The sequence below is a fragment of the Corythoichthys intestinalis genome, chromosome 7 (genome assembly GCF_030265065.1).
Source record: "Corythoichthys intestinalis isolate RoL2023-P3 chromosome 7, ASM3026506v1, whole genome shotgun sequence".
NCBI classification, from domain to species: Eukaryota; Metazoa; Chordata; class Actinopteri; order Syngnathiformes; family Syngnathidae; genus Corythoichthys; species Corythoichthys intestinalis.
The window spans coordinates 34,547,482-34,574,213 of record NC_080401.1 but is presented as its reverse complement, the minus strand read 5'-3'; the positions used below and the strand labels follow the sequence as shown (position 1 = coordinate 34,574,213).

The window sequence follows — 26,732 nt, the reverse complement described above, 5'->3', positions numbered from 1 at the left end:
CAGTGTTTTAAATATACATCATTTGTTACTTTCTGTGCCTTCTCCAGCCGACGAACAATAGCAACATAACTGCTATCCAGAAAGAAGTGAAAAATCTGATCGCCCTCCTGCACGACAGCATGACAGAGTGCATTTATGAGAATCCCGTCACCTCCTTCGTTGTGGACGCCAAATCTCAGCCCGTCTTTGAGGTCGACGTCCTGGGCGAGGGTCGAGCAGCCCTTGAGAAGGCCAACGACCAACTGGGTGACATATTGATATTTTCTTCTTTCTTTCTTCATTCTCTTATGAACATATCAAACCTCTTTTTCCTCTTCTTCACGCTTCTTTTCAGTGTGGCTGCTCTTTATCTACTGGTTGAGGTAATTGTGTCACATGCGTGCATGCTAATGTCATTACGGGTCACACCACCATCATGATTCTCATTAGACTGCTCGTGCTTGCATGTGTGTGATCACGTGTGGAAGCAACCTTTAATATGTCCTTCAGCTTGATCTATTTTTTATCGGTGTCGTCCACAGCATTTTTTTCTCCTTTTCCTCCTTTTTCTCTTCTGTTTCTTTCCCTTATTGTGTCATGTGTGAGGAGTAGCGTAATAGCGCCTTCTTAAGATAATCTGTATATAATTTTTTCAAATTTTCAGGAAACACAAAGACACTAGGGCTGTCAAAATTATTGCGTTAACGGGCTGTAATTTATTTTTTAAATTAATCACGTTAAAATATTTGACGCAATTAACGCGCATGCCCCGCTCAAACAGATTAAAATAACAGCACAGTGTCATGTCCACTTGTTACTTGTGTTTTTTGGTGTTTTGTCGCCCTCTGCTGGCGCTTGGGTGCGACTAATTTTATGGGTTTCAGCACCATGAGCATTGTGTAATTATTGACATCAACAATGGCGCGCTACTAGTTTATTTTTTGATTGAAAATTTTGCAAATTTTATTAAAACGAAAACATTAAGAGGGGTTTTAATATAAAATTTCTTTAACTTGTACTGACATTTATCTTTTAAGAACTATAAGTCTTTCTATTCATGGATCGCTTTAACAGAATGTTAATGCCATCTTGTTGATTTATTGTTATGATGAACAAATACTGTACCTATGTACAGTATGTTGAATGTATATATCCGTCTGTGTCTTATCTTTCCATTCCAACAATAATTTACAGAAAAATATGGCATATTTTATAGATGGTTTGAATTGCGATTAATTACGATTAATTAATTTTTAAGCTGTGATTAACTCGATTAAAAATTTTAATCGTTTGACAGCCCTAAAAGACACTGAACCATTTGTTGAAATTTTAGTACTATTTTAATCAGTTTTGTAAAAAAAATGACTTGGGCGTTCATTTTAAGAAGGTGACGATACTATGTTTGAGATTAGGCTTGGGTGATTTCACGATGGAGATTGTCGATTGGAAAAAAAAAATTCCGATCACTTTTGGTGGTCGGCTATGACATAGTGCTGGGCAAACATCGGAAAATTTTTAGATCGCTCGCTGTAAACAGCATGTCATTTTTAATTGGTGGTTTGATTGTTTTCAAGCAATTTGTTACACTCCAGGTGAGGTAAGCTGTAAAACTAAACCTGCATAACAAAGAAAATAACGCATATATTGTGCACTAAAATACAAAATAGTGTACATTTCTTTTATCGAATGCTGCTAGTTTAATGCTAATATACACGCCTTTGTATAAAAACTACCAGTTAAAAAAAACCATTTAAAAAAAAAGAAAAAAAAAACTTTTTCAAAAATCATAAAAAATAAATGGGATAGGATGACCCAAAAAAATGTGGGGGTTTTTTTTTGGGGGGGGGCATAACCTAGCCCTAACATGACCTATTTAATCAAGCCAACGTAGTTCTGATTGCAGCCTTACCCTTGTTGGCGAACAGTCCCTCATTCAGAGTCTAAAATCGATGGTTTTAAATTTATGACCCTCTAGTTACCTATGTTTTGATTGCAGATTCTTTACAAGTACCTGTTCGGCAAAAAAGAATTTTGAAAATGGTGAAAAACCCAAATCTGATGATGTGGAAAGAAAAGAACTGATTTAGCTACATTAATGACATATTATTAGCTACATGGCATAATGGCAGAGGTTCTCAAAGTTTTTTACACCAAGACAGATCTGACACATATTTGTCTTGTAGGTCTGGCCTTTGATGCCTGGGATCTGGACTTCTACACCGCCATGTTCCAGAGGATACAGAGGAACCCAACCAGTGTGGAGTGTTTCGACCTGGCCCAGTCCAACAGCGAGCACAGCCGCCACTGGTTCTTCCGGGGCCGTGTGCTTATCGATGGGCAGGAGCAAGAAGAGACGCTCTTCCGCCTCATCATGGACACACAGAAGAACAGCAATGGCAACAATGTCATCAAGTTCTGCGACAACAGCAGGTACAGGACAACAACAAACAAGCTGCTGGTTGTTGGTTAAACTCGGGCGTGTGCTTTTAGTGGTATCCAAGGAATGGAAATGGAGTGTCTCTACCCCAAAGATACGTCACAAGCCAGTCCCTACGAAACACGCCAGTCGCTACGACATGTCATCTTCACTGCCGAGACACACAACTTCCCTACAGGTTCTCTCAGATCCCAAACTTTACTGTATTCAGCCAGTGCACATACTGTATTTAAAGCAGAATGTCATGGTCTATTACAGAATGTGTAAAAAATTTTTTTTAAATATTATTATTTATTTTTTATTTTTATATAGATATGTACAAGGTAGACAGTTGAGTGTGGCTTATAAATGGATAAAAGTGTGTTTGACTGTCTCTAATGCTGCATTCAGACGGGCTGCTTTTTTTCCCTCATCGCACAATGGGTTCCCATACAAAGTCAATGTAATAGCGTGTTGAAGCGCGACAGATGGCCTTGCATCCGGCAATACGTGGCAGGTGAGACGTGATGTCGCCAAGTTGACTAGATGGGCTACGCCTCTTGATGCCGCGCAATTCATTTTGGCCGAGTTGATCTTTCTACGACAGATTTGAGCGACGACGATGAAACAGCCAATCAAATATGTTTTCTCATTAACGTGACTTCAGGTAAAGGTCTGAATGCAGCATTAGATGATGGTGTATCTGAAGTACGGAGAGTTTGTAATTTGGAAAAATCTGTAAATTGGAAAAACAAAAAAATACCGCATTGGTTTGTGGGTATATTGACGGGACACTGGGCACGGGGCCAATTCATAGGGGACCTATCTCCATCAAAACTAACCGAGTGGAAACTCAAAGAGCTTTTTCTGTTGAAAATTCTTGTGAATAAATGCTTAAATCTCTGAATTCTTTATAGATATGAACGTAAAACAGTCTCGATTCTTGGTTAAAAGCAAAAAACAAAAACGTGCAGGTAGCATTTATTCTATGTAAATATTGCGAACTATGAAGCTAGTCAGTAAGGAAATTGGCGGCCGCCATATGTAAACAAAGAGCTTTTTCCGTTGAAAATTCTTGTGAATAGATGCTTAAAACCCTGAATTCTTTTTAGATATGGACGTAAAACAGTCTCGATTCTTGGTTAAAAGTGGAAAAAAAACGAACAGGTAGCATTTATTTTACGTAAATATTGCAAACTCTGAAGCTAGTCAGTAATGAAATTAGCGGCCGCCATATGTAAACAAAGAGCTTTTTCCGTTGAAAATTCTTGTGAATAAATGCCTAAATCCCTGAATTCTTTATAGATATGGGTGTAAAACAGTCTCGATTCTTGGTTAAAAGCAAGGAAACCGTGCAGTTAGCAGTTATTTTACGTAAATATTGCGAAGTATAATGCCAATGCTGTTGCGGCTAATTTCTCCCATTGATTTTTTTCACAACGTTTCAAAATGCATGCATGGTGAGAAAAAGATAATAATCTTGAATCCTCGAACAAATCACTCCTGAGACAATCCTTCCTGTTTGTATGCGGTACAGCTTTCGTACTTTTTCAATCTAAATCCGGCGTTGGATCCCTGCATGTGCTGACTAACTGCGACCGTCTGCAAATAACTGAAGCGGACTGTAGGATAGCCCCCTACTTGAAGGCATTGCGCATTGGCTGACGGGTGTGACCCATCAATACAATTATGAAGTCTATGGTGGGTGCTTCAGGGGGTTCATTGAAAGTCCAGTCTGGGTAAAATATGGAGGACAATTGCTTAAAATTATTACTAGAGAGGAAAAAATACACAGAACAAATACATTTAGATTGACCTCATGTGTTTGATAAAAACACAAAATGCAAATAAAGTACAATAAAAAAAAAAATGAAATTACAGAAATACTAAGAACTTAGCTGGCAAAATAAGAAACTAAGGAAACTTTATTACAAATAAAATGCAAATAACGTGAATACTACAAAGAAATAATAAAAGAAAAATGTTAACATTACTAGGAAAAATACTAGGGTTGTGACTTTAACACATTAATTATGATTATTAATCACAAAATATTTACGAGTTAGAAAAATTTTAACCGCATGTTGTGTTCCAATTAACCTTAGGAGGATATAAACCGCATTGTTCAATCAGGGAGCAAAAAATAGCGGTTTATAGTCCAAAAATAACCCTAACCATTTAAGTCAATTTATATATATAAGTTTCTCATGGTGTCAAACATGCAGGGGTGGCACCATTCAGTGGCGCCACCACAGGCACCGGTGGCCGCATCCGAGATGTCCAGAGCGCCGGAAGGGGAGGACACGTCATTGCTGGCACTGCTGGATACTGTTTTGGCAACTTGCACATACCAGGTCCAAAAACTACCTTCTTTAAAAAATACTAGCTTTTTTTTTTGAACACCTTTGATGCCTCTGCAGGTTATGTTCTCCCATGGGAGCAAGACGGAGAGGAATGGGAGTACCCAACCAGCTTCGCTCCACCACTGCAAGTGGCAATTGAGGCAAGCGACGGCGCCTCCGACTACGGCAACAAGTTTGGGGAGCCAGTTCTGTCTGGTGGGGAGACGTGCATGTCATCTGTAAACACAAATTTGAACACAAGATGAAAAAAAAAAAAAAAAATTTTATTTGGTGCCAGGATTCGCCCGTTCCTTCGGCATGAGGCTGCCCAATGGTGAGAGACGAGAGTGGATTAAGCCCATCATGTTCAGCGGGGGAATAGGTTCCATTGAAGATACGCATGTTAAAAAAGCGCAGCCAGAAAAAGGTGAATTATAAACCTAACGTATTGAGAGCTCATTAAGTTATTATCTGCAATTTATGCAGACAGATGTCCGATTTATTTGGACTGGAAGTGTTGGTTGCAATCAAAGCAACAAGTTAGATATTCCATAATATATTTTCAAACGATGTTGTACTTTTAAGAATAAAAACAGCTTTTTACTACAGCCATTTTTTTTGCGAAAAAATACGCTCCGCTCCAAATATGTTCGCCCCCCCCCCCCCCCCCAAAAAAAAAAAAAAAAAAAAAATCTCAAACTGTTTTCATTTAAATTATTATGCTAAGGTTACAATGAGGAAGTTTTCTTAGGGTTTTTATTTTTCATTTTATGAGACAAAGGGATTTTTTTTCTGGAATAGGTTGCCTATTTTCACCCGAAAAAGTTAAGTTTTCAAGAAAAATATATTTTTTAGACAGTTGTACATTCTCATAAGGGGTGATGTAACTTTTCCCTTCTAAAATTTTTCTGAGAAAAATACATAAAGTACACATTTTTAATGAAAAATAAAATTAAAAAAGTTAAATACATTTAAGATCAAAAAGTAAGTCCTTTATGTTTTAAAAATATTTAGAAAAACTGTCCTATCCTGATGCATATAGTCAGACGGACATACTGTAGGATAAACTATACAGTGGTACCTCTACTTAAGAAATTGGTTCTAAAAGTAGTCTCGTAACCTAAAAATTCCGTAAGTAGAGACACGATTTCCATGTAAATGCTCCAATCTGTTCCAAGCTACCCGAAATTCAGACATAAATCTTTTATAAAGCATAAAAATTAAAACATTTAACAAATATAAGTTACAATTAGATTATTGCACAATAAACATAAAACAGTTTTGTATCATGTAAAAAGAATAAAAGTTAATTAGGGCTGCGACTATCGTGTATTTTAGTAGCCGATTAATCGATGAACTAGTTAGTTTGAATAATCGAGTAATCAGATAAGTAACATAAAAACTTAAAATACCTGAGCTGAGCTTCAAACGATATTAAAAAAAAATAAAAAATAAATGTGGATCTAAGTACAACAAAAGAACAATTGACTTACTTACATAGCAAAAGTCCGCTTGCTTAAATGCTATAAAATGCTAAGTTTAAAAAAAAAAAAAATTTTTTTTAACAATGCTCTTAACAAATGATTCAAACACATAATCCCACAAAAAAAAAAAAAAAAAACGCTAAAAATATACCTATAAACTAAGCTTACATTGGTCTTAACAGTGAGCAGCTGGATTCAGACATGAAGAATGAGTTGTCATATTCACTGTTCCAAATAGAGGGCAGTGTATCCACCCAAATCAATAAAACTAAATGCAAACACTTTCAAAACAAACTATTATAACGCCATTTTAATTAAATGAATTCTCGAAGCAGCAAAATTAATTTTTTATCCAATCGAATTATTCGAGTTAATCAATCGTTGCAGCACTAAAGTTAATACAGTCACGTAAAGTTGTCGGAACACCTCATGGCCTGAGAGGCGAATGAAGAGGACGCTGGGATGCACACATACACATACAGGAGAGGTCCCTCTTAGCCAGCTGGACTCCAGGAAGATACTTTGCAATAGCCAATGGCAAAGCAGCTATCAGTATTTAAACTCTGGAAGCTGTGAGTAACAGTGGGCTGTTACTCACAGCTCACACTGTATTTTTGCCTCTCGTATCCTGAAATTTCTTTATAACGAGAGACAATGTTTTCCTGTTGGGGCGTGTCGTAACCTGAAAATTCCGTTTCTAGAAACGTCCACAAGTAGAGGTGCGACTGTTTGCAAATAGTCGCGTATTTTTTCAGAAAAAAAGCTATTTTGAAAGAATTTTTTTTTTTCTAGACAACTGTCACTTATTCAATACAAAAACATAGTTTTCACAAAAATTCCATTTTAAAAAATGGGGGAAAAAATTCAAATAATGATGGCATCTTCCTTTGAACATTCTCACTAATGCATCACTTGGGCAATTTTTGTTTATTTCTGAAATAAAATGGTCGCTGTCATGCTTCCCAGTCTAAATGGATTGGACATCTATATGCGTCAATGGCTGACAATGAATTTGCTAACATCCCCTCCCCTGCTGTCAGGTATGGAAGTGGTAAAGATTGGCGGCCCGGTGTACCGAATCGGTGTGGGAGGAGGAGCAGCGTCATCTGTTCAAGTACGGCCACCAAAACCTCTCTGTTGATTCGATATTAATGCTTGAATGGGTTTTGGCGCCCGGCAGGTTCAAGGTGACAACTCCAGCGACAGAGACCTTGGCGCCGTGCAGCGAGGAGACGCCGAGATGGAGCAGAAGATGAATCGAGCGCTGAGGGCTTGTTTGGAAAGACGTGGCGGCAACCCCATCCGTAGCATCCATGACCAGGGAGCGGGAGGGAACGGTAATAATGGCTAGAATGTTTCAGAAGAGAATTGATGATGAAACTCAACTTTTTTCTTCTCCAGGAAACGTACTAAAGGAGCTGAGTGAGCCGGCCGGTGCTGTAATCTACTGCAGCCGATTCAAGGTGAGCCAAACCACAAAGATCAAAACTCAGTGGTATTCTTCAAAGAAGATGCCCAAAAAATTGGCGGAGGTCAAATCTGTCAGTGTCATTTCAGAAAGGCGACCCAACACTGAGCGTGTTGGAGTTGTGGGGTGCCGAGTATCAGGAGAGTAATGCATTGCTGCTACACCCCTCGGACCGCTCCTTCCTGGAGAGGGTGTGCCAGCGGGAGAAATGTCCCGTGGACTTTGTTGGGAACATTACTGGCGATGGCAAGGTGCGCATCTATAAAGCACACATTTTGCTATATAGTGTATATATATGTAAGGCAGGGCAAGTTAACATGCATATTAAGTAACACAGTTAATTATTTTAATTACACGTAAACTTGTCTCATTGTAATACAGAATAATATTTCAGTAACATGACAGTACATTTAATTGCTGAATACCACTTTGAAATTGTAATTAATCACAATCTGTATAATAATAATAATCTCACCGTTAATTATTGTAACTGCGCTTTCACTCATTGTTTGTCATTGACAGCGATGATGTCCAATGCATTTGAACTAGGAGGGTAGCAGTGAATGAACATTCTTTCATTTGCTGCCATCATTTGAACTAGGAGGGTAGCAGCCATCCCTCCTAGTTCAAATCGATTGGATGTCTATCGCTGTCAATGGCAGCCATTGAGTTAATACAGATTATTATTTCATGAATATGGCGGTACATTTAAAATAAAAGTTCTAATTACTATTTTTGAATCATTACTAAACTGGAAGCAATTAATTGCAATTATTCTCGGGCAATTAATTAATCGAGAGTATTATTTCTGCCATTTGCATACCGTTTTGTAATTTAAAACTATAGCGGTTGAGTGCTGACAACTTAACCAGTAATCATAATTAATAATTATAAAAACATTTGTTAATACTGAAAAAAAATATATACATATTAAGGGTGTAACGGTACATGTATTTGTATTGAACCGTTTCGGTACTTGGTCCTCGGTTCGGTACGGGGACGTACCGAACGAGTTTCTGACAGAATTTAAAGTGCTGTCAAATTTAGTGCGTTAGCAGGCGGTAATTAATTTTATGAATTAATCACGTTAAAATATTTGACACATTTAACGCAAGCGCGGAATGCCCACTCATGCTTCCCACAATCCCACTGTTACATCCCACGGACGGCGCTAAGGGCGTAACATAAAACGAGCCACGCACACAAGTTGCAAGTGGACACAAATTTATTCACACAAGTCGAACTCGCAATGAACAAAATATACAAAATGCGGAAGAAGCTGGCTTCAGCGTAAGCCCAGGCCAAAACAACAAACAAAATGAAACTACACTTGAACCACACCCGCTAAGTAAACCCTGATCGTAAAAAAGAAAAAACAATACAGCCACTGCCCTGGCTTCTACACTAAACAAAACGGGTTGAACAAAAACGGCAGTTTACCTCTACTGCTGCGGAGCTCTTTTTTGAAGTGGTGAACAAAAAAAATCCAATAACGAATGAACACAAAATACCTCACTGAAAAAGCGGGAGTGTAACAAAATAGCGATCAAATGCACAGGTGAATGAATGGCGAGCAAACAGCTGGCAAGGAGGTACGCGGCACGTATGCTGTCAAATGCGAAGTTGCGAACTCTGAGGAGTGTTGACTGTAAAATGACGAGCGGTCAGATGACTTTTGTTAACGCTGCCTCTACTTGGTTGACAAGACTCAAGCACAATACAACACACACGCGGGTATGCAAGCTCAAACAACGGCCTTATAGTATTACCCAGAGCCGTATTACCGTTTATCGGATTAGCTGCCGTAAAGCAAGTGTCGTTATTGCCGCAAATGTAAACAAAGCGCTGCATAATGGATACATGTCAGACAGCGGCTAGTTCGGGTGGCCCGTCAGTGGCGGTGACGTCGTCTGCTCGTCCGGCGTCAATCAGAGTACGCCACATTGGGAGGGGAGGCAGCCAGCTGGCTGACGCGGCGATCTGATGACTGACAGTCTCAAAAAAGATAACAATTAAACGGCCAGGGCCGTCGCACCACTCAGAAGTGCAGTGAGCAGCGTGGGTAACGGTTAAATGTTAACATGGAAGATGGTTGGCCCTCTGGATGGGGAATTCAATTTAAAAAAGAATATAGATGGAACAACTCTTGACTTCAGTGTTGCAACTGTTCAATTTTGCACATCAGATATTTATTTTAAAGAAGAAGTCTTAGCCAAAGTTATTAGGGCCCGAGCACTAGACGTGCGAAGGCCCTATTGTTTTGCAAAGGATTATTTTTTTTTTAATTAGGGCCCGAGCACTCAGCGTGCGAAGGCCCTATTGTTTTGCAAAGGATTATTATTATTATTATTATTATTATTATTATTATTATTATTATTATTATTCTTCTTTTTTCAGGGCAAATGAAAATGGCCAATTTGGAGGCCTGAACATGCACGAAAAGTCACCAAAATTTGCACATACGTGCGGCTTTGCGTAAATTTCGATAATCTTGTGTCGTTTTGAAAAAATGTCAAAAAATGGCTCAGTGGCGCCCCCTTTACCCTTAAAATTTTCAAAAAGGCCTCTCCTCTCAGGTTTTCAACGTAGAGCAATGAAATTTGGGGAGTAGATACCTTATGCCTAACTGTTCAAAAAAGCCTCTTGCACCCATATTCCAAATCCAACAGGAAATCGGATATTTTGGATCAAATGTGAAATTTTTATCGGTTCACAGTTGGAGTTTACATTTGGAGGCCTGAACATGCACGAAAACTCACCAAAATTTGCACATACATGCAACTTTATGTAAATTTTAATAATCTACAAAAAAATTTAACAAAATGGCTCAGTGGCGCCCCCTTGAAATTTTCAAAAAGGCCTTTCCTATTAGGTTTTTTCAACGTAGAACGATGAAATTTGGCGAGTCGATACATTGTGTAAAACTGCTCCAAAAAGTCTCTTGCACCCATATTCCAAACCCAACAGGAAGCCGGAAATTTTGGATCAAATGTGAAATTTTATCGATTTACATTTGAGACCTTGTCGCTGAAGAAAATAGTTGGATCGTCTTCAAAATTGGTCAGACTATTCAGGAGACATATGAGATCTTAAGTTTTGAAAATGGTGAGTTTTCACTCAAGGGTCTGACCTGGGCGTGGTCCCAAAGTCGGCCATTTTTGGGCAAAATACCAAATTCAGAAAATGATTAAAAACTCCGTGACACAACGTTCAATCTTTTTCATTTCTAGCATGTATATGAGATATCCCAGCCTGAACACGACTGCATTGAAATATTACCCATTAGGCCTGGCGCCCCCTAGTGGGAACAGGAAATGGCCTTCTTTACGAGACAGGCTCCTCCTCCAAGGGAAAAAAATCTATTGACCTCAAACCTGTTTCAGGGGAGCCTCAAGACATGTGTTCAGGTCCCTGATGAAAAATATTGAGGTTTCGTTGAAGCGGAGAGGTCCAAACTGGAAGTGAAAATGACCGTCAACAATTTGTCTCGCCAAAAATTTTGAACAGTCATAACTCGGCAGATATGCAACATATCTGCGCCAAACTTTCCGTGTTTGTTGAGAGTCATACCCTGAAGGTTCTTGTAGGGGTCATTTGCATCAACTCTACAGTGCCAACTAGTGGCGACAGAAAGAAGTTTTAAAAAAGGCCTTTCCTATTGGGTTTTTTCAACATAGAGCAAGGAAATTTGGGGAGTAGATACATTATGCAAAACTGCTCCAAAAAGTCTCTTGCACCCATATTCCAAATCCAACAGGAAATCGGGTATTTTGGATCGAATGTGAAATTTTCATGGGTTCACAGTAAGAGTTTACATTTGGAGGCTTGAATATGCATAAAAACTCACCAAAATTTGCACATACATGCGGCTTTGGATAACGTTCGATAATCTTGCAACGTTACGAAACAATTTAACAAAATGGCTCAGTGGCGCCCCCTTGAAATTTTCAAAAAGGCCTCTCCATTTAGGTTTTTCTAACATAGAGTGATGAAATTTGGAGAGTCAAAACTTTGTGCAAAACTGCTCCAAAAAGTCTCTTGCACACACATTCCAAATCCTACAGGAAATCGGGTATTTTGGATTGAATGTGAACTTTTTATCGATTTACAGTGTGCACATTTTACACCTTGGCACCTAGGGAATTAGTTTGATCATTCTCAAAATTGGTGAGACTGTTCATGAGGCATATGAAATCTTAAGTTATAAAAATGGTGTGTTTTCATTCACGGGCCTGACCTGGGCGGGGCGCCAAATTCTTCCATTTTTTCGCCAAAACACCGAATTCGGAAAATGACTGATAACTCCCTCATACAACGTTCAATCTATTTTAAATCTGGCATGTGTGTGAGGTATACCAGCCTGAGCAGGACTGGATTGAAAATTTACCATTTGTGCCTGGCGCCTCCTAGTGGGAACAGGAAATGCCCTTTTTTACGGGACACACTCCTCCTCTAAAGGGAAAAAATCAATCTACCTCAAACCTGCATAAGGGAAACCTTAAGACCTGTCTTCAGGTGCCTGATGAAAAATATTGAAGTTTCGTTGAAGCGGAGGGGTCCAAACAGGAAAGTGAAAATGACTGTCAACAATTTTTCTCTCCAAAAACTTTGAACAGTCATAACTCGGCAGATATACAAGATATCTGCGCCAAACTTCCCGTGCTTGTTGAGAGTCATACCCTGAAGGGCCTTGTAGGGGTCATTTGCATCAACCCTACAGCGCCAACTAGTGGCGATAGAAAGTCACTCGTTTTTCCAAAACATGTCCAGTTCTTTTCATGTTGGTCATAGTAGTTTCAAGACCTATTAAAATACTTTTTTACGGCCCATGTCCACGTGTCTCTGTCTGTTGCCGTGACGACCCTTTGTTCACCATTTAAAGGAAATATATTTTTTTCAGAGACTCAGGGAGCTTATAGAGCCACAATAGTTGGCACACTTGGTCGAATTGGCCCAGTTAGAAGATTAATTTGGTTTTGAATAAGGGCTTGGCTGCACAGCTCAGTAGTGGCTCCTTTTTTGTAGTACTCTCTCCAATAGGGGTTTTTATCTCTTGGGTGTGGGAATGTAAAGAGGCGACTTTCGAGCTTGTTAGGTTCTAATGAGATGATTAGAGAGGAGGATCTGCCACCACCCTGACCTGCACACAGTCCGAGTTGCGTGACGTCCGAGTTGCGCTAGATTGCGAGGGCCCGTTCAGTCCTGCTTGCAGGCCTAGTTATTATTATTTTTTTTTTTCAGGGCAAATGAAAACGGCCAATTTGGAGGCCTGAACATGCACGAAAAGTCACCAAAATTTGCACATACGTCCGGAAAATTGTAAATTTTGATAATTTTGCAACGTTGCAAAAAAATATAACAAAATGGCTCAGTGGCGCCCCCTTGAAATTTTAAAATTGGCCTATAACATTAGGGTATGTCAGCGTAGAGCAATGAAATTTGGGGGGTCTATACCTTGTCCAAAACCGCTCCAAAAAAGCATTTACACGCATATTCCAAACCCAACAGGAAATCGGTTATTTTGGATCAAATATGAAATTTTTATCGATTCACAGGGTGCACATTTGAGACCTTTTCGCCGAGGGAGTTAGTTGGATCATCTTCAAAATTGGTGAGACTGTTCAGGAGACATATGAAATCTTAAGTTTTGAAAATGGTGCGTTTTCATTCACGGGTCTGACCTGGGCGTGGTGCCAAAGTCGACCATTTTTTCGGCAAAATGACAAATTCAGTAAATGACTAATAGTTCCTTGACACAACGTTCAATCTTTTTCATATTTGGCATGTATGTGTGGTATCCCACCCTTAACACGAGTGCATTGAAATATTACCCATTAGGTCTAGCGCCCCCTAGTGAGAACAGGAAATGCCTTTTTTTACGAGACAGGTTCCTCCTCCAAGGGAAAAAAATCTGTTGACCTCAAACCTGCATCAGGGGAGCCTTAAGACCTGTGTTCAGGTGCCTGATGAAAAATATTGATGTTTCGTTGAGGCGGAGGGGTCCAAACAGGAAAGTGAAAATGAACGTCAACAATTTGTCACGCAAAAAACTTTGAACAGTCATAACTCGGCAGATATACAACATATCTGCGCCAAACTTCCCGTGTTTGTTGAGAGTCATACCCTGAAGGTTCTTGTAGGGGTCATTTGCATCAACTCTACAGTGCCAACTAGTGGCGACAGAAAGAAGTTTTAAAAAAGGCCTTTCCTATTGGGTTTTTTCAACATAGAGCAAGGAAATTTGGGGAGTAGATACCTTCTGCAAAACTGCTCCAAAAAGTCTCTTGCACCCGTATTCCAAATCCAACAGGAAATCGGGTATTTTGGATCGAATGTGAAATTTTCATGGGTTCACAGTAGGAGTTTACATTTGGAGGCTTGAATATGCACAAAAACTCGTAAAAATTTGCACATACATGCAGCTTTGGATAACGTTCGATAATCTTGCAATGTTACGAAAAAATGTAACAAAATGCCTCAGTGGCGCCCCCTTGAATTTTTCAAAAAGGCGTTTCCTATTAGGTTTTTTTAACATAGAGTGATGAAATTTGGGGAGTCGATACCTTGTGCAAAACTGCTCCAAAAAGTCTCTTGCACCCGTATTCCAAATCCAACAGGAAATCGGGTATTTTAGATGGAATGTGAAATTTTTATCGGTTCACAGTAGGAGTTTACATTTGGAGGCTTGAACATGCACGAAAACTCACAAAAATTTGGACATACATGCGGCTTTGCATAAAGTTCAATAATCTTGCAACGTTACGAAAACATGTAACAAAATGGCTCAGTGGCGCCCCCTTGAAATTTTCAAAAAGGCCTCTCTATTTAGGTTTTTTCAACGTAGAAGGATGAAATTCGGAGAGTCGATACCTTGTACAAAACTGCTCCAAAAAGTCTCTTGCATGCGTATTCCAAACCCAACAGGAAATCAGGTATTTTGGATTGAATATGAAATTTGTATCGATTTACAGTGTGCACATTTTACACCTTGGCACCTAGGGAATTAGTTTGATCATTCTCAAAATTGGCGAGACTGTTCATGAGGCACATGAAATCTTAAGTTATCAAAATGGTGTGTTTTCATTCACGGGCCTGACATGGGCGGGGTGCCAAAGTCGGCCATTTTTTCGCCAAAACACCGAATTCGGAAAATGACTGATAACTCCCTCATACAACCTTCAATCTATTTTAAATCTGGCATGTGTGTGAGGTATACCAGCCTGAGCAGGACTGGATTGAAAATTTACCGTTTGTGCCTGGCGCCTCCTAGTGGGAACAGGAAATGCCCTTTTTTACTGGACACACTCCTCCTCTAAAGGGAAAAAATCAATCTACCTCAAACCTGCATAAGGGAAGCCTTAAGACCTGTCTTCAGGTGCCTGATGAAGAATATTGAAGTTTCGTTGAAGCGGAGGGGTCCAAACAGCAAAGTGAAAATGACTGTCATCAATTTTTCTCTCCAAAAACTTTGAACAGTCATAACTCGGCAGATATACAACATATCTGCGCCAAACTTCCCGTGCTTGTTGAGAGTCATACCCTGAAGGGCCTTGTAGGGGTCATTTGCATCAACGCTACAGCGCCAACTAGTGGCAATAGAAAGTCACTCGTTTTTCCAATACATGTCCAGTTCTTTTCAGGTTGGTCATTGTAGTTTCAAGACCTATTAAAATACTTATTTACGGCACATGTCCACGTGTCTCTATCTGTTGCCGTGACGACCCTTTGTTCGCCATTTAAAGGAAATATTTTTTTTCAGAGACTCAGGCAGCTTATAGAGCCACAATATTTGGCACACTTGGTCGAATTGGCCCAGTTAGAAGATTAATTTGGTTTTGAATAAGGGCTTGGCTGCACAGCTCAGTAGTTGCTCCTTTTTTGTAGTACTCTCTCCAATAGGGTTTTTTATCTCTTGGGTGTGGTAATGTAAATAGGCGACTTTCGTGCATGTTAGGTTCTAATGAGATGATTAGAGAGGAGGATCTGCCACCACCCTGACCTGCACACAGTCCGAGTTGCGTGACGTCCGAGTTGCGCTAGATTGCGAGGGCCCGTTCAGTCCTGCTTGCAGGCCTAGTTTTTATTTTGTTTTTCAAAATATGTACATTTCAGAATATTGTATTTTCTATTTTTGAGCAGAATTCTAGCTTTGTGTAGGCTAATATTCCTATTGTTGAAAGCACAAAAGTGTGTAATAAACAACTAGCACATTTATATTTTGCATTTTGTTTTCTTACTGTACCGAAAATGAACCGAACCGTGACCTCAAAACCGAGGTACGTACCGAACCGAGATTTTTGTGTACCGTTACACCCCTAATACATATATACACACCGTAGTTTTCAGACTATAAGCCGCTACTTTTTTTCCCTCATTTTGAATCCTGCGTTTTATAGTCCAATGTGGCTTATTTGTTGATTTGTTTGTGTCAATAGGTAACACTTTATTTTACAGTGGCGTCCTAAGACTGCCATTAGACCGTGATAATTATGACATGGGTTAAGGTAGTGAGATAATTTGCTGGATGACACAAAATGACATGTGTCATAAGTATTCATTAATGCTTTTGGCAGTGTCATGTCATAATTAAGATGGTCTTTCGACAGTCTTATGGTGCCCGTGTCCAATAAAGTGTAACCAAATACCAATTAATGAAACAATTAGAACAATATCTGAAGAAATAATTAGCATAGAACATGAATTTTGATTGTTATTTTCATCAGTAAAGCTGCAATGCATGCCCGGAGGCATGTTGGACGACAACAGTGTTTAGGGCAGGTGCAGCAGAGGTTGACACTCCTCCAAGGGAGCAGTGATGGCCAAATGAAGCTTCTTAAAGCATGATTCATGGTGGTTTATTTGTTGTTATGACATCTTATGATGCTGCTGACAAATAATGTGTTACCGGTTATCTTTTGGTGTAAATATCCCTCAATACGGTGAGGACAGCTGCAGCTTAGTATAGTCCAGTGTGGCCTATCTATGAACAAATGTCGTTTTCGTGTCAAATTTGGTGGGTATCGGCTTATAATCAGGTGCGCTTTATAGTGGGAAAATTATGGTATATATATTTGTTAATCTCAGTTTGAACCTTGCATTTTATAGTCCAGTGCGGTTTATATGTGAACCATAGACTTCATAATTCATAATAATTAGGTTATGAAGTCTATGTGTGAACAAATTCCATTTTCTTGTAAAATTTGGTGGGTGCAGCTTGTGGTCATGTGCGCCTTATAGTCCACAAATTACGGGTGTTTACTTTCAACAAAACTCAATACAGCTTTACTTGTTTCGATTTGACGCAGGCAGGCGCATTCCACTCATGTGCAATGTGGATGTTTGCCCAATGCCTCTGAATGATTAATCCTGTTGTAAAAAAAATGTACTAATATTTTCAAAAATCGACAATAGCTCCCCCAAATTTCGAAGAAATGAAAAAAAAAATTAAGGAAACTTTTATGAAATATTTATTTAGCAGTATTTGTATGCCTATTATAACAAAATACAAGAAAGTTAATTTAAATACTGTATATTGCACGAAATTTATAAAATAGCTGTGCAAAATACAAGGAAATTAAAAAAATGTTTTAATCTACATATATTTTAAAATACGGTGTGCATTTGTCAGCAAACCATACAGTTAGACAAAAATGAGGAAATATGCTATATGAGGAAAAATTGTGTTTACCTTTCCTGCATTGAAGTCACTGTTTGTGTCTTTAAACAGATTGTGCTGGTGGACGACGAGAGCGCAGGCAGCGAGCCAGTTGGCAACAGGCGCCACCCTGTGGACCTGCAGCTTGAATGGGTGCTTGGCAAGATGCCTCAAAAGGAGTTCAAGATGGAGCGGCTGAGTGCCATGCTTCAGCCGCTGCTGCTTCCTGCCAGTCTAACAGTCAAAGACGCCTTGGAGAGAGTTTTGCGTTTGCCCGCCGTAGCGTCCAAACGCTACCTGACTAATAAGGTTTGTTAAATAGCCTTAGAATAAAATGATAAGCTAGAGGAGCACTCTGATTGATCAGATATCCACCTAAGCAACCAAATTCAAAGCATTGCCATTTTTGGTACTGAGAGCACTCCTTTCCCAAAATTTAATGACTCAATATTTGTCATCATATACCCTCCATCGTACCCTACAATTTTGAGTTAAATAGGCTAATCTGTTATCATGTGTCACAATTTTTTTCTAACCTCTGTGACCTTTGACCTTATTCATCTAAAATCCAAACACCTATTCTGTTTCATATTTCAAACTTACCCCGCAAGTTTCAAGATAATCCCTTTAGTCGTTCTTGAGTTATCGTGAACACATGAATCTGACCTGTGACCTTTGACCTCAACCCTCCAAAATTTATTCGCCTCTTGTTTCATATTACAAACATTTCCTGCAAGTGTGATAATTATCCCTTTATTCATTCTTGACTTATCATGAACACAAACTGACACTTAGGAAGTGAATACATAATCACTGCCCTCTGTAGGGTACACCTTTTAATAAAAATAAAATTGTTTAACTGGTGCTCATAGACTTCATAATTATATTATAATAATATATACAGTTGGCCCGAATATAAGACGGTGTTTTTTGCATTGAAATAAGACTGAAAAAGTGGGAGTCGTCTTATATTCGGTGTCTAGACATTATACCCATTCACGGAATTTCACGATGCTAGATGCTGCCAGATATCATTAAAGCGAATGCTGAACTTGAGGAGTAATGTTCTGTCTTGACAGATCTCAGCTACTCTCAGGTTAAACCAGTTAGCATTATTTTATTGCAATGTTTTTCCTTATTCAGATTTGTTTCAAGACTCCGTTTACAGTTAGACCTCACTTCGATGGTTAATGCAGTTATTACAATTTTGTTGTTTTATCACAATAGATTGGTTTGTTTGCATTTCAAAAACCAGAAGCCATTCATTTACGAAAGTGATTGCACTTTAGTTTACATATTTAAATTTTCAGATATTAAGATTTGAATGAGGCAAAATAACATGCTTTTTCTCTCAAATATATTGTTTTAATCATTTGTTTCAGATGTACTGTAATTATTTTCTGTATGAAAATTAATTTGGTGTTAAAAAAGTCTTTTTTCAAACTTGAGTCTTGAAAAAGAGGGGGTCGTCTTATAATCAGAGCTGTCTTATATTTGGGCCAATACAGTAATTTTATAAATTATGAAAACTAATTGTGGCTTTTTTTCTACAGGTGGACAGATCCGTGACAGGATTGGTCGCGCAACAACAATGCGTGGGCCCCCTCCACACGCCGCTGGCCGACGTGGCAGTGGTGGCCTTGTCACCCTTTAGCATGGAGGGGGCAGCGACGGCTATTGGCGAGCAGCCCATCAAAGCGCTTGTGAACGCGGCGGCAGGTGCTCGCATGGCGGTGGGCGAAGCGCTCACCAACCTGATGTTTGCTAGAGTCACCACGCTTAAGGTGAGGGATGCCTTGGAATGATAAAATTCATTGACTTATGAGTGATGTGTTCCAGGACGTGAAGTGCAGCGGTAACTGGATGTGGGCTGCCAAGTTGCCCGGCGAAGGGGCACTTCTTTGGGAGTCATGTAGGGCCATGTGTAAAGTGATGGGGGAGCTAGGGGTTGCCGTTGACGGTGGCAAGGACTCGCTGAGTATGGCTGCACGAGTGGCAAAAGAAACTGTTAAAGCACCAGGTACAGTATGTTCACTGTTGCAGTCTTCTTAAGGTTTTTTTTTTTTTTTTTTTAATATTTTCCCTAGATGGACTTTTTTTTTTTTTTTTTTTTTAACAAACACGTGTTGTTGTTTTTTTTACCTGACAAGTTTCAGAGGTATCATGGGATGGAATATGGCACGTTACAACTGTGTATCTAAAGAAAAGAAAGTTATTTTATTTTTACTGTATCTAAAAGAATATCCACACAGAATGTCTATTGACTGTCAGCATTAATCTAACACAATTTTTTTGTTAAATTCGGTCTGACAGTCTGACAGCTGTATTTAACAAATCTTTGGGTGTGGAATCCACAATAGATCTGTTTTTTTATATTACATCACATTTTGAACTATAGGATCCCCTTTTCTAAGAATATGAAAAATATTGTTCTAAACAAATGCACTTGTTTTGTAAAAAAACAAAAAAACAAAACGGTGTTAAAAAAAAAATAGAAAAGAATACTTCCAGTAAGAACTAATTTTTATTTTGTGTTTCAGGAGCGCTGGTAATCTCGGCCTATGCTGTGTGTCCAGACATCAGTGCCACCGTCACACCCGATCTCGAGGATCCAGACGGAAAAGGTAACACACACACATAACGAAGAGATGTTCCAGTCACTTGACTCATGACTGGTTGCAGGTGTGCTGCTGTGGGTTCCGCTCAGTCCTGGCCATCACCGTCTGGGCGGTTCTGCATTGGCTCAGTGCTATGCACAGTTGGGAGATTGTTCTCCTGACATAGAGCAGCCGCAACTCCTGGCCGCCTGCTTCGACACCATTCAGACGTTAATTAGAGGTCAGTTTTCTATTAAAAACAGGCTCCAAAAATTAATCAGCTTATGAACAACTAAACGATGATCAAATTAATCGACAGCTAATGTGACAATCTTTTAGCGATACTAATGACCTAAAAATTGTCAAAATTATTATTTTTTTGACCTTCTAATAGTAAATTTTCTTATTTTCAGTTTTTTATTTTTATTTTACAGTTTTATGTACAGTTTAGATTTTTTATAAAAAATGTTTTAGTATATATTTTGAATTGAAGAGAACATTTTTTTTAAATCAACAAAGAAAGGAAAAAAAATATACTTTATATATAACCTGATTTATATGAGTTGACTCGTCACATAATAATCGGAGATTAACCGACATTCAAAATAATCGTATGTAGCTATCCTATTCACAGCAAAACATTTTTGACAACAAACAAAATACAGATAAAATAATTTTACAATTTTAAGATTTCTTATTTCATTATAGCAATTGTGGGATGAAATCAATATACGTATAATTGACACAGTTTGTATTATTAATAACAGGATTTGATGATAATCTAGTTAGGTGTATTTTTAAAAGTTTATACCAGGGATGTCCTGATCCGATCACGCCATTTTTCAGAGGATCGGTATTGGGTTAAACTGATCGGATTTTTAATTTAAAAAATATATTTGTATTTTTGCTTCATACTCGTACAGTGCAACAGCCTCTCAGCCTGCCTCCTGCTACGCAGTGCGCCCAAACAGTCCAGCTTGCGTTTGAAACTTAATGTTAACGATGATTGACAGGTTTGTTGTTTTGATCTTGCCAGAGAAGCTTGGAAGCTATACGATCAAAGGCACGAATGTGTCAATCATCCGTAAACTTGCATTAGTGTGCTGTGGCAACTCTGTGTGTAAGTGAGAGGCTGTTCTCAGCAGAGTGAGCATCAAAGCGGGAGTGGATTTGAGTGATCTCACTCAATGAAGCATTTCATAAGGACATGCATTTTTCTACGTTGTTCTTTTTTAAAAATAATTTAAATTATGAAGGCGGCACGGGATAGTAACATGTTTGAAACTTTTGTTTATTAAAAAAAAAAAATCGGTATTGGATCAGGACTGGATATCGGCAGATTCTGAAAAATCCGGTGACTGATGCGAAAATTTGCGATTGGTGCATCCTTAGTATATAGGTATTTGTACTTGTATGATTTTAAAAGTTAAAATTAGGGCTGTCAAAATTATCGCGTTAACGCGCGGTAATTAATTTTTTAAATTAATCACGTTAAAATATTTGACGCAATTAACGCACATGTCCCGCTCAGACAGTATTCTGCCTTTTGGTAAGTTTAACAGCAAGGCTTTTTGTGCTGTCTAACAGCGAACTCTTGTGGTCGCTTTGCGACATGGTTTATTGTTGTCTTGCCAGTTCAATATGGCTGCAGGACGTCTCGGGCTGACACCTACGTTGTAATGTTGTGCTTATATGATCCTTGGACAAGATTTGTCCGTAAGTATGGTTGTTGTAAATAATGCACATATTATGTTAGTAAGGGAAATGTTATATTTTTTGTATGAGACGCTTTTTGTTTGTTTTGTGAACCTGTATAGCGTGCTAAGCTAACGTTGTTGCTAATGCAATGCTTGTGTACTTTTTTTTTTGTAGTTTTACGACGGTCTAAAGAGGACAATGGTTTGAGGCCATTTTATTAATAAATCAGATGAAAAAGAAAGAAGTCTGATTATTATGGCGTCGTTCACTAGCTGTCTAGCTTTGGAAAAAGTAGACGCTTCGGAGTGAGGACAGCATAGACAGATTTAAATGACAGTAGAGTGAAATGCCCACTACAGTCCTTGTGTACTTTATGTTGAATGTATATATCCATCTTGTGTCTTATCTTTCCATTCCAACAATTTATTTTACAGAATATATATATAATTTACAGAAAAATATGGCATATATTATAAATGGTTAGAATTGCGATTAATTGCGATTAATTACGATTAATTAATTTTTAAGCTGTAATTAACTCGATTGAAAATTTTAATCGTTTGACAGCCCTAGTTAAAATATTTTCAAAACAATAAAATAGTTCAATTAGCCCAAAGTTGGATGCATGGAAAATGGAATCGTTCTAATTAGAAGATGCTTATTCCTGTTTTTTTATTGAATGAAACCGTATTGAGAGCAATAAATATGTCGTGCAATGCGCTCCCTCAGATCGTCTTCTCAGCGCGGGACACGACGTTAGCGACGGAGGCCTTATTTCCTGTATACTGGAGATGGCATTCGCTGGAAACCGCGGCGTCGATGTTGATGTGCCTTCATTGGGAGCCCCTGGAGGTTTCCATTCATCATTTTAGTGTTGATAAAAGCACTAAGTGCAAGCTGATGAAGCATTTCTGCCCTCCTCGTAGTCATGGAGCTTCTTTTCAGTGAAGAGTTGGGTCTTGTTCTGGAGGTCTCAGAGGCAGATGAAGAAAGCGTGTGCCGCAGATTCCTTGATGCCGGCGTCGCGTGTCACCGTATTGGCACAACCAATGGCTTCGGCCCTGAGGCCATGGTGAGGCCTCCTCTTCATCATTTTCCTTTTATCTTCACTTCATACCGTGCTTCTTTTCCAGGTGACGATGCGTGTAGACGGACAGGAAGTACTGAGGGAACACCTGGCTGACCTCCGAGCATCATGGGAGGAGACCAGCTTCCGTCTGGAACGCCTGCAGACTGACGAGCTTTGCGTTCAACAGGAAGAGGAGGGGCTCGCCAGGAGGACGCAGCCTGACTTCAAAGTTACTTTTGACCCATCTGACGTTGTTCTTTGCAAGCCGCCTGGTACGACAAGCTTTCATATGGGCTTTAGGTTAATGTTTTCGAAATTGTGCGTTGGTGGGGTTGCCCTGCAATTTGCTAACGACCAGTCCGTGGTGGACCCCTCTATAAACTAGCATGCGCAACATGTATAATTCTCAGCAATTTGTGTAAAAATCACTAGGGGACAGTGTTGCTTTCCTTTTTTAAATTAACAACAACAACACAACAGAATAAACAACAATACAAACACAAAATAGACAGAAAATAATAATAGAAACCAAAAAACAAAAGAATACAAACACAAATATGCCAGGGGGTATAAACATACCAAACTTTGCTCATCAGAGAAGAAAAAAAAGAAGAAGAATACTATAAGCAACTATTCACAAAAAAGTCCCAGCTTTTCACAAATATCAATCATTTTTTTCCACTTTCCTATTTTTTGATTTATTTAACAGATTTATGTGGCATACCGTTTCATTGTGGAAGTGAGAAAAAGATGGTAACAGCTTGCTGAACTTACATTTGTGGATGTAGAATTTCGACAACAAAAGAAGTAGATTAATAATAAAAACATCTTCATTCCTGACTTTTTAATTAAAAAAAAACAAAAATACATTTTCCCATTTTAGCTTGAAGTCCACATGTAGATTCCTGTCAACAAACTTACAAAAATCTTTCCAAAATTTGTTGGAAAAAGAACAAGTCCAAAAAAGGTGCTGAACTGTCTCTGGATGATGTCCACAGAACGAACAGTTCATGCCAATGTCTTGAATTTTTTCATGTAGTGATCAGTGTTGCTTTCCTATCTTCCTGTTCCCTCTCCTTTACGTCAGGGGTGTCAAACTCTTGTCACGCCCACATTGTAGTTATGCTTTCCTTTTGGGAGAAAACATGACTGCAATCCTATATTAATGAATGAAATGTATTGCATAATGGCACTGAAACATGATCATTTACTGCCAACCATCCAATTTCAAATGGATTTGACGTCTATCACTGTCAATAGCAGTGACTGTAATATCACATATTAAAATAAATACTCATGCCTGACACTGTCATCTGCAAATGATAAAATCCAACTGTAAAGTAATGAAATAAACAAATGTAAAATCCATAACTTCAAATACAGTGATGTATAAACAAAAACAACAATTGAATAAAACATTCAAATTAATCAATGTTAGGAAAAGGAATTTCTGTGTAACAAACATTCCTGTGGCCACCCCTTGTCTGACATGTATCATTGTAACTTTTCTCTATAGGACAAGTGCTCTAATTATGATTGAACACGTTTTGTTGTAGCAGCAGTGCAGCCTCGTGTGGCCGTAGTGAGAGAAGAGGGCAGCAACGGTGACCGAGAGATGTCGGCCTCTCTCTACATGGCGGGATTTGAGGTAGGATACAGCGGAACTGCCTTGTTCACTAAAAAAATGTATTTACAAATGTTAATTTATGAAACAAATTGTATGTGCAGGTGTGGGACGTGACCATGCAGGACTTGTGCTCCGCTGGCGTCTCGCTGGACCCGTTCAATGCTGTCGTGTTCGTGGGAGGTTTCAGCTATGCCGACGTGCTGGGCTCAGCTAAAGGTTGGGCCGCCACCGTCGCCTACAACGCCGCCGCCAAAGCCCAGTTTGAGCGCTTCCGGCAAAGGGATGACACGCTTAGCCTGGGCGTGTGCAATGGCTGCCAGCTGCTGGCTCTACTGGGTTGGGTCGGGGAGAGCCAAGATGGCAAAGGTGAGATGCGCTGTAATGATGGTAGCACCAGCTGATAGTCAGTTGTATCATTATATTATTATTATATATACAGTGGAACACCTACTAACAGAATTAATTGGTTCTGGAAGTAGTTTCGTAAACTGGAAATTCTGTAAGTAGAGACACATTTTCCATGTAAATGCCCTAATCTGTTCCAAACCCCCAGAATTCAGACATAAATCTTTTATAAAGGATTAAAATGCATCAAAACATGTATCAAATACTGTACATGTTACAATTACATTATTTCACATTAAACATGAAATGAGAGCGTGTAAAAGACAAAGAATAAAAGTCATGTAAAGCTGTCGGGACACGAGGGGTGAATGAAGAGGACCCTGGGATACACACACGCTCATACAGTAGAGGTCCCTCTTAGCCAATTGGATTGTAGTAAGGTGCTAGACAATAGCCAATGGCAGAGCAGCTATAATTATGTTCAGTAAACTCATACTGCATTTTTTGCCTTCCGTATCCTGAAATTTCTTTCGTAACAACAAGAAGCAATATTTTCCCATTGAGATGTGTTCTAACCTGAAAATTCTGTATGTGGAGACATTTGTAAGTAGAGGTACCACTGTGTAATGATTTTTTTTTTTCATTTACAGTTTTGTGTAATAGTAATATACATAGTTTGTACAACTAAAGTACGTAAAGATGTCCCTGATCCGATCATGTGTGCCGAAATGCTGCTAGACCACGTCATTTTCAAAAAATTGGAATAGGTTAAATTACTGCTGCATTAACCATTTTATATGACTTTTGTGTTGGAATAGTTAAGTTTAAAAATAAGCATCTGAATTTGCTGTTTTTTTTCCTCATTACATTGCTGAGGTGTCAGATCGGAACTGGTTGACAGATCCTCAAAATTAGGTGATTGACTCAGATGCAAAAATATCACCACTTTAAAGAAAATGTTAAAAAGTACCTTTGAAATCCAAATTGAATTTTTGACCTTTAATAAGTTTTGCTCCATAAGTCCTTAGCAGAGGAAAAGCGTAGTTTATTTAGTTAAGATCAGGTGGATCGGAAAAAGTTCAATCTGTTTGTTTTTTAAAAATCTTGAGAAAAGGTTGCAATTCCTCAAAGTTCTTAATTTAGCGTGCTGTTTTATCGTCCATCCTCCAGAATCCAACGTGGTTCTGACCCACAACAAGTCGGGCAGGTTTGAGTCTCGCTTCGTCACCGTGGGGATCCAGGCGTCCCCGTCCGTGTGGCTGTCTGGGATGGAGGGCTCAGTTCTAGGGGTGTGGGTGGCTCACGGAGAAGGTACGGTATCCATTTCCTTTCAATTGATCCATTTCAAGGACAATTTCATGCTATTTTCCTGCAGGTTTGATGCAATTCCGTAATTCCCGGGATCTGGATGACATCACCTCAAGTGGCCTGGCCCCACTCCGTTACCTGGACGATGGCGGCCAACCCACCGAGGAGTACCCCTTGAACCCTAACGGCTCGCCACTGGGCATCGCCGGCCTGTGCTCCGGGAACGGCCGACACTTGGCCATGATGCCCCACCCGGAGCGATGCACGCTGGGCTGGCAGTGGCCGTGGGCGCCCCGTAGCTTCCGCCCCCAGCTGAAGACATCACCCTGGCTGCGCATGTTTCGTAACGCCGCCGCCTGGTGCAGCCAAAAGTGTTAAATGCACCTCTTTTTTTCCTTTTCTTTTCAATGTTACTGCTGTATTTTTTTCACTCTAAACTCATTGACTGCCATTAACGTTGATAGTTCAAGTTGACGTCCAGTTCAAATGGAATGGACATCTGTCAATAGTACCCAATGAGTTAATTATGCTGATTTTGATTTTCCTGTTAAAAGTTTTTTGTTGTTCAAAACATCATTAAACTACTGCCACCATAATCCAATATCTGTTTAATCATGAACTGTATGGAGAAAAGAGCAGCACGTGAAAAGTCAAAATAGCAAAATTATAATTAAAAAATATTGAGGAAAATAAGAGTAAAATTTTGTTTTTAGTAGCTAGAGAAGTCAAAACTGTACTGCATGC

The 26,732-nt window shown here is 39.1% G+C and overlaps 1 protein-coding gene across 2 annotated transcripts in view; it reads left to right on the top strand.

Moving 5' to 3' along the window:
• Positions 1 to 26,596, top strand: part of pfas (phosphoribosylformylglycinamidine synthase) — a 33,902-nt gene extending 7,306 nt beyond the window's left edge. The window contains exons 5-26 of one of the 2 annotated variants that reach the window (XM_057840048.1): positions 48 to 246; positions 2,163 to 2,409; positions 2,470 to 2,594; positions 4,621 to 4,749; positions 4,816 to 4,953; positions 5,036 to 5,164; positions 7,262 to 7,335; positions 7,402 to 7,558; positions 7,623 to 7,684; positions 7,779 to 7,940; positions 17,417 to 17,653; positions 18,898 to 19,128; positions 19,184 to 19,364; positions 19,885 to 19,968; positions 20,027 to 20,182; positions 22,369 to 22,491; positions 22,566 to 22,711; positions 22,773 to 22,980; positions 24,268 to 24,356; positions 24,437 to 24,701; positions 25,851 to 25,991; positions 26,056 to 26,596. In XM_057840048.1, coding sequence (XP_057696031.1) covers positions 48 to 246; positions 2,163 to 2,409; positions 2,470 to 2,594; positions 4,621 to 4,749; positions 4,816 to 4,953; positions 5,036 to 5,164; positions 7,262 to 7,335; positions 7,402 to 7,558; positions 7,623 to 7,684; positions 7,779 to 7,940; positions 17,417 to 17,653; positions 18,898 to 19,128; positions 19,184 to 19,364; positions 19,885 to 19,968; positions 20,027 to 20,182; positions 22,369 to 22,491; positions 22,566 to 22,711; positions 22,773 to 22,980; positions 24,268 to 24,356; positions 24,437 to 24,701; positions 25,851 to 25,991; positions 26,056 to 26,366 — 3,594 coding nt within the window. In that variant the 3' untranslated portion in view covers positions 26,367 to 26,596. Of the gene's footprint in view, positions 1 to 47; positions 247 to 2,162; positions 2,410 to 2,469; positions 2,595 to 4,620; positions 4,750 to 4,815; positions 4,954 to 5,035; positions 5,165 to 7,261; positions 7,336 to 7,401; positions 7,559 to 7,622; positions 7,685 to 7,778; positions 7,941 to 17,416; positions 17,654 to 18,897; positions 19,129 to 19,183; positions 19,365 to 19,884; positions 19,969 to 20,026; positions 20,183 to 22,368; positions 22,492 to 22,565; positions 22,712 to 22,772; positions 22,981 to 24,264; positions 24,357 to 24,436; positions 24,702 to 25,850; positions 25,992 to 26,055 lie in introns of both variants that reach the window. The other variant, XM_057840047.1, reaches the window with a different exon arrangement.
• Positions 26,597 to 26,732: the final 136 nt, after the last annotated feature.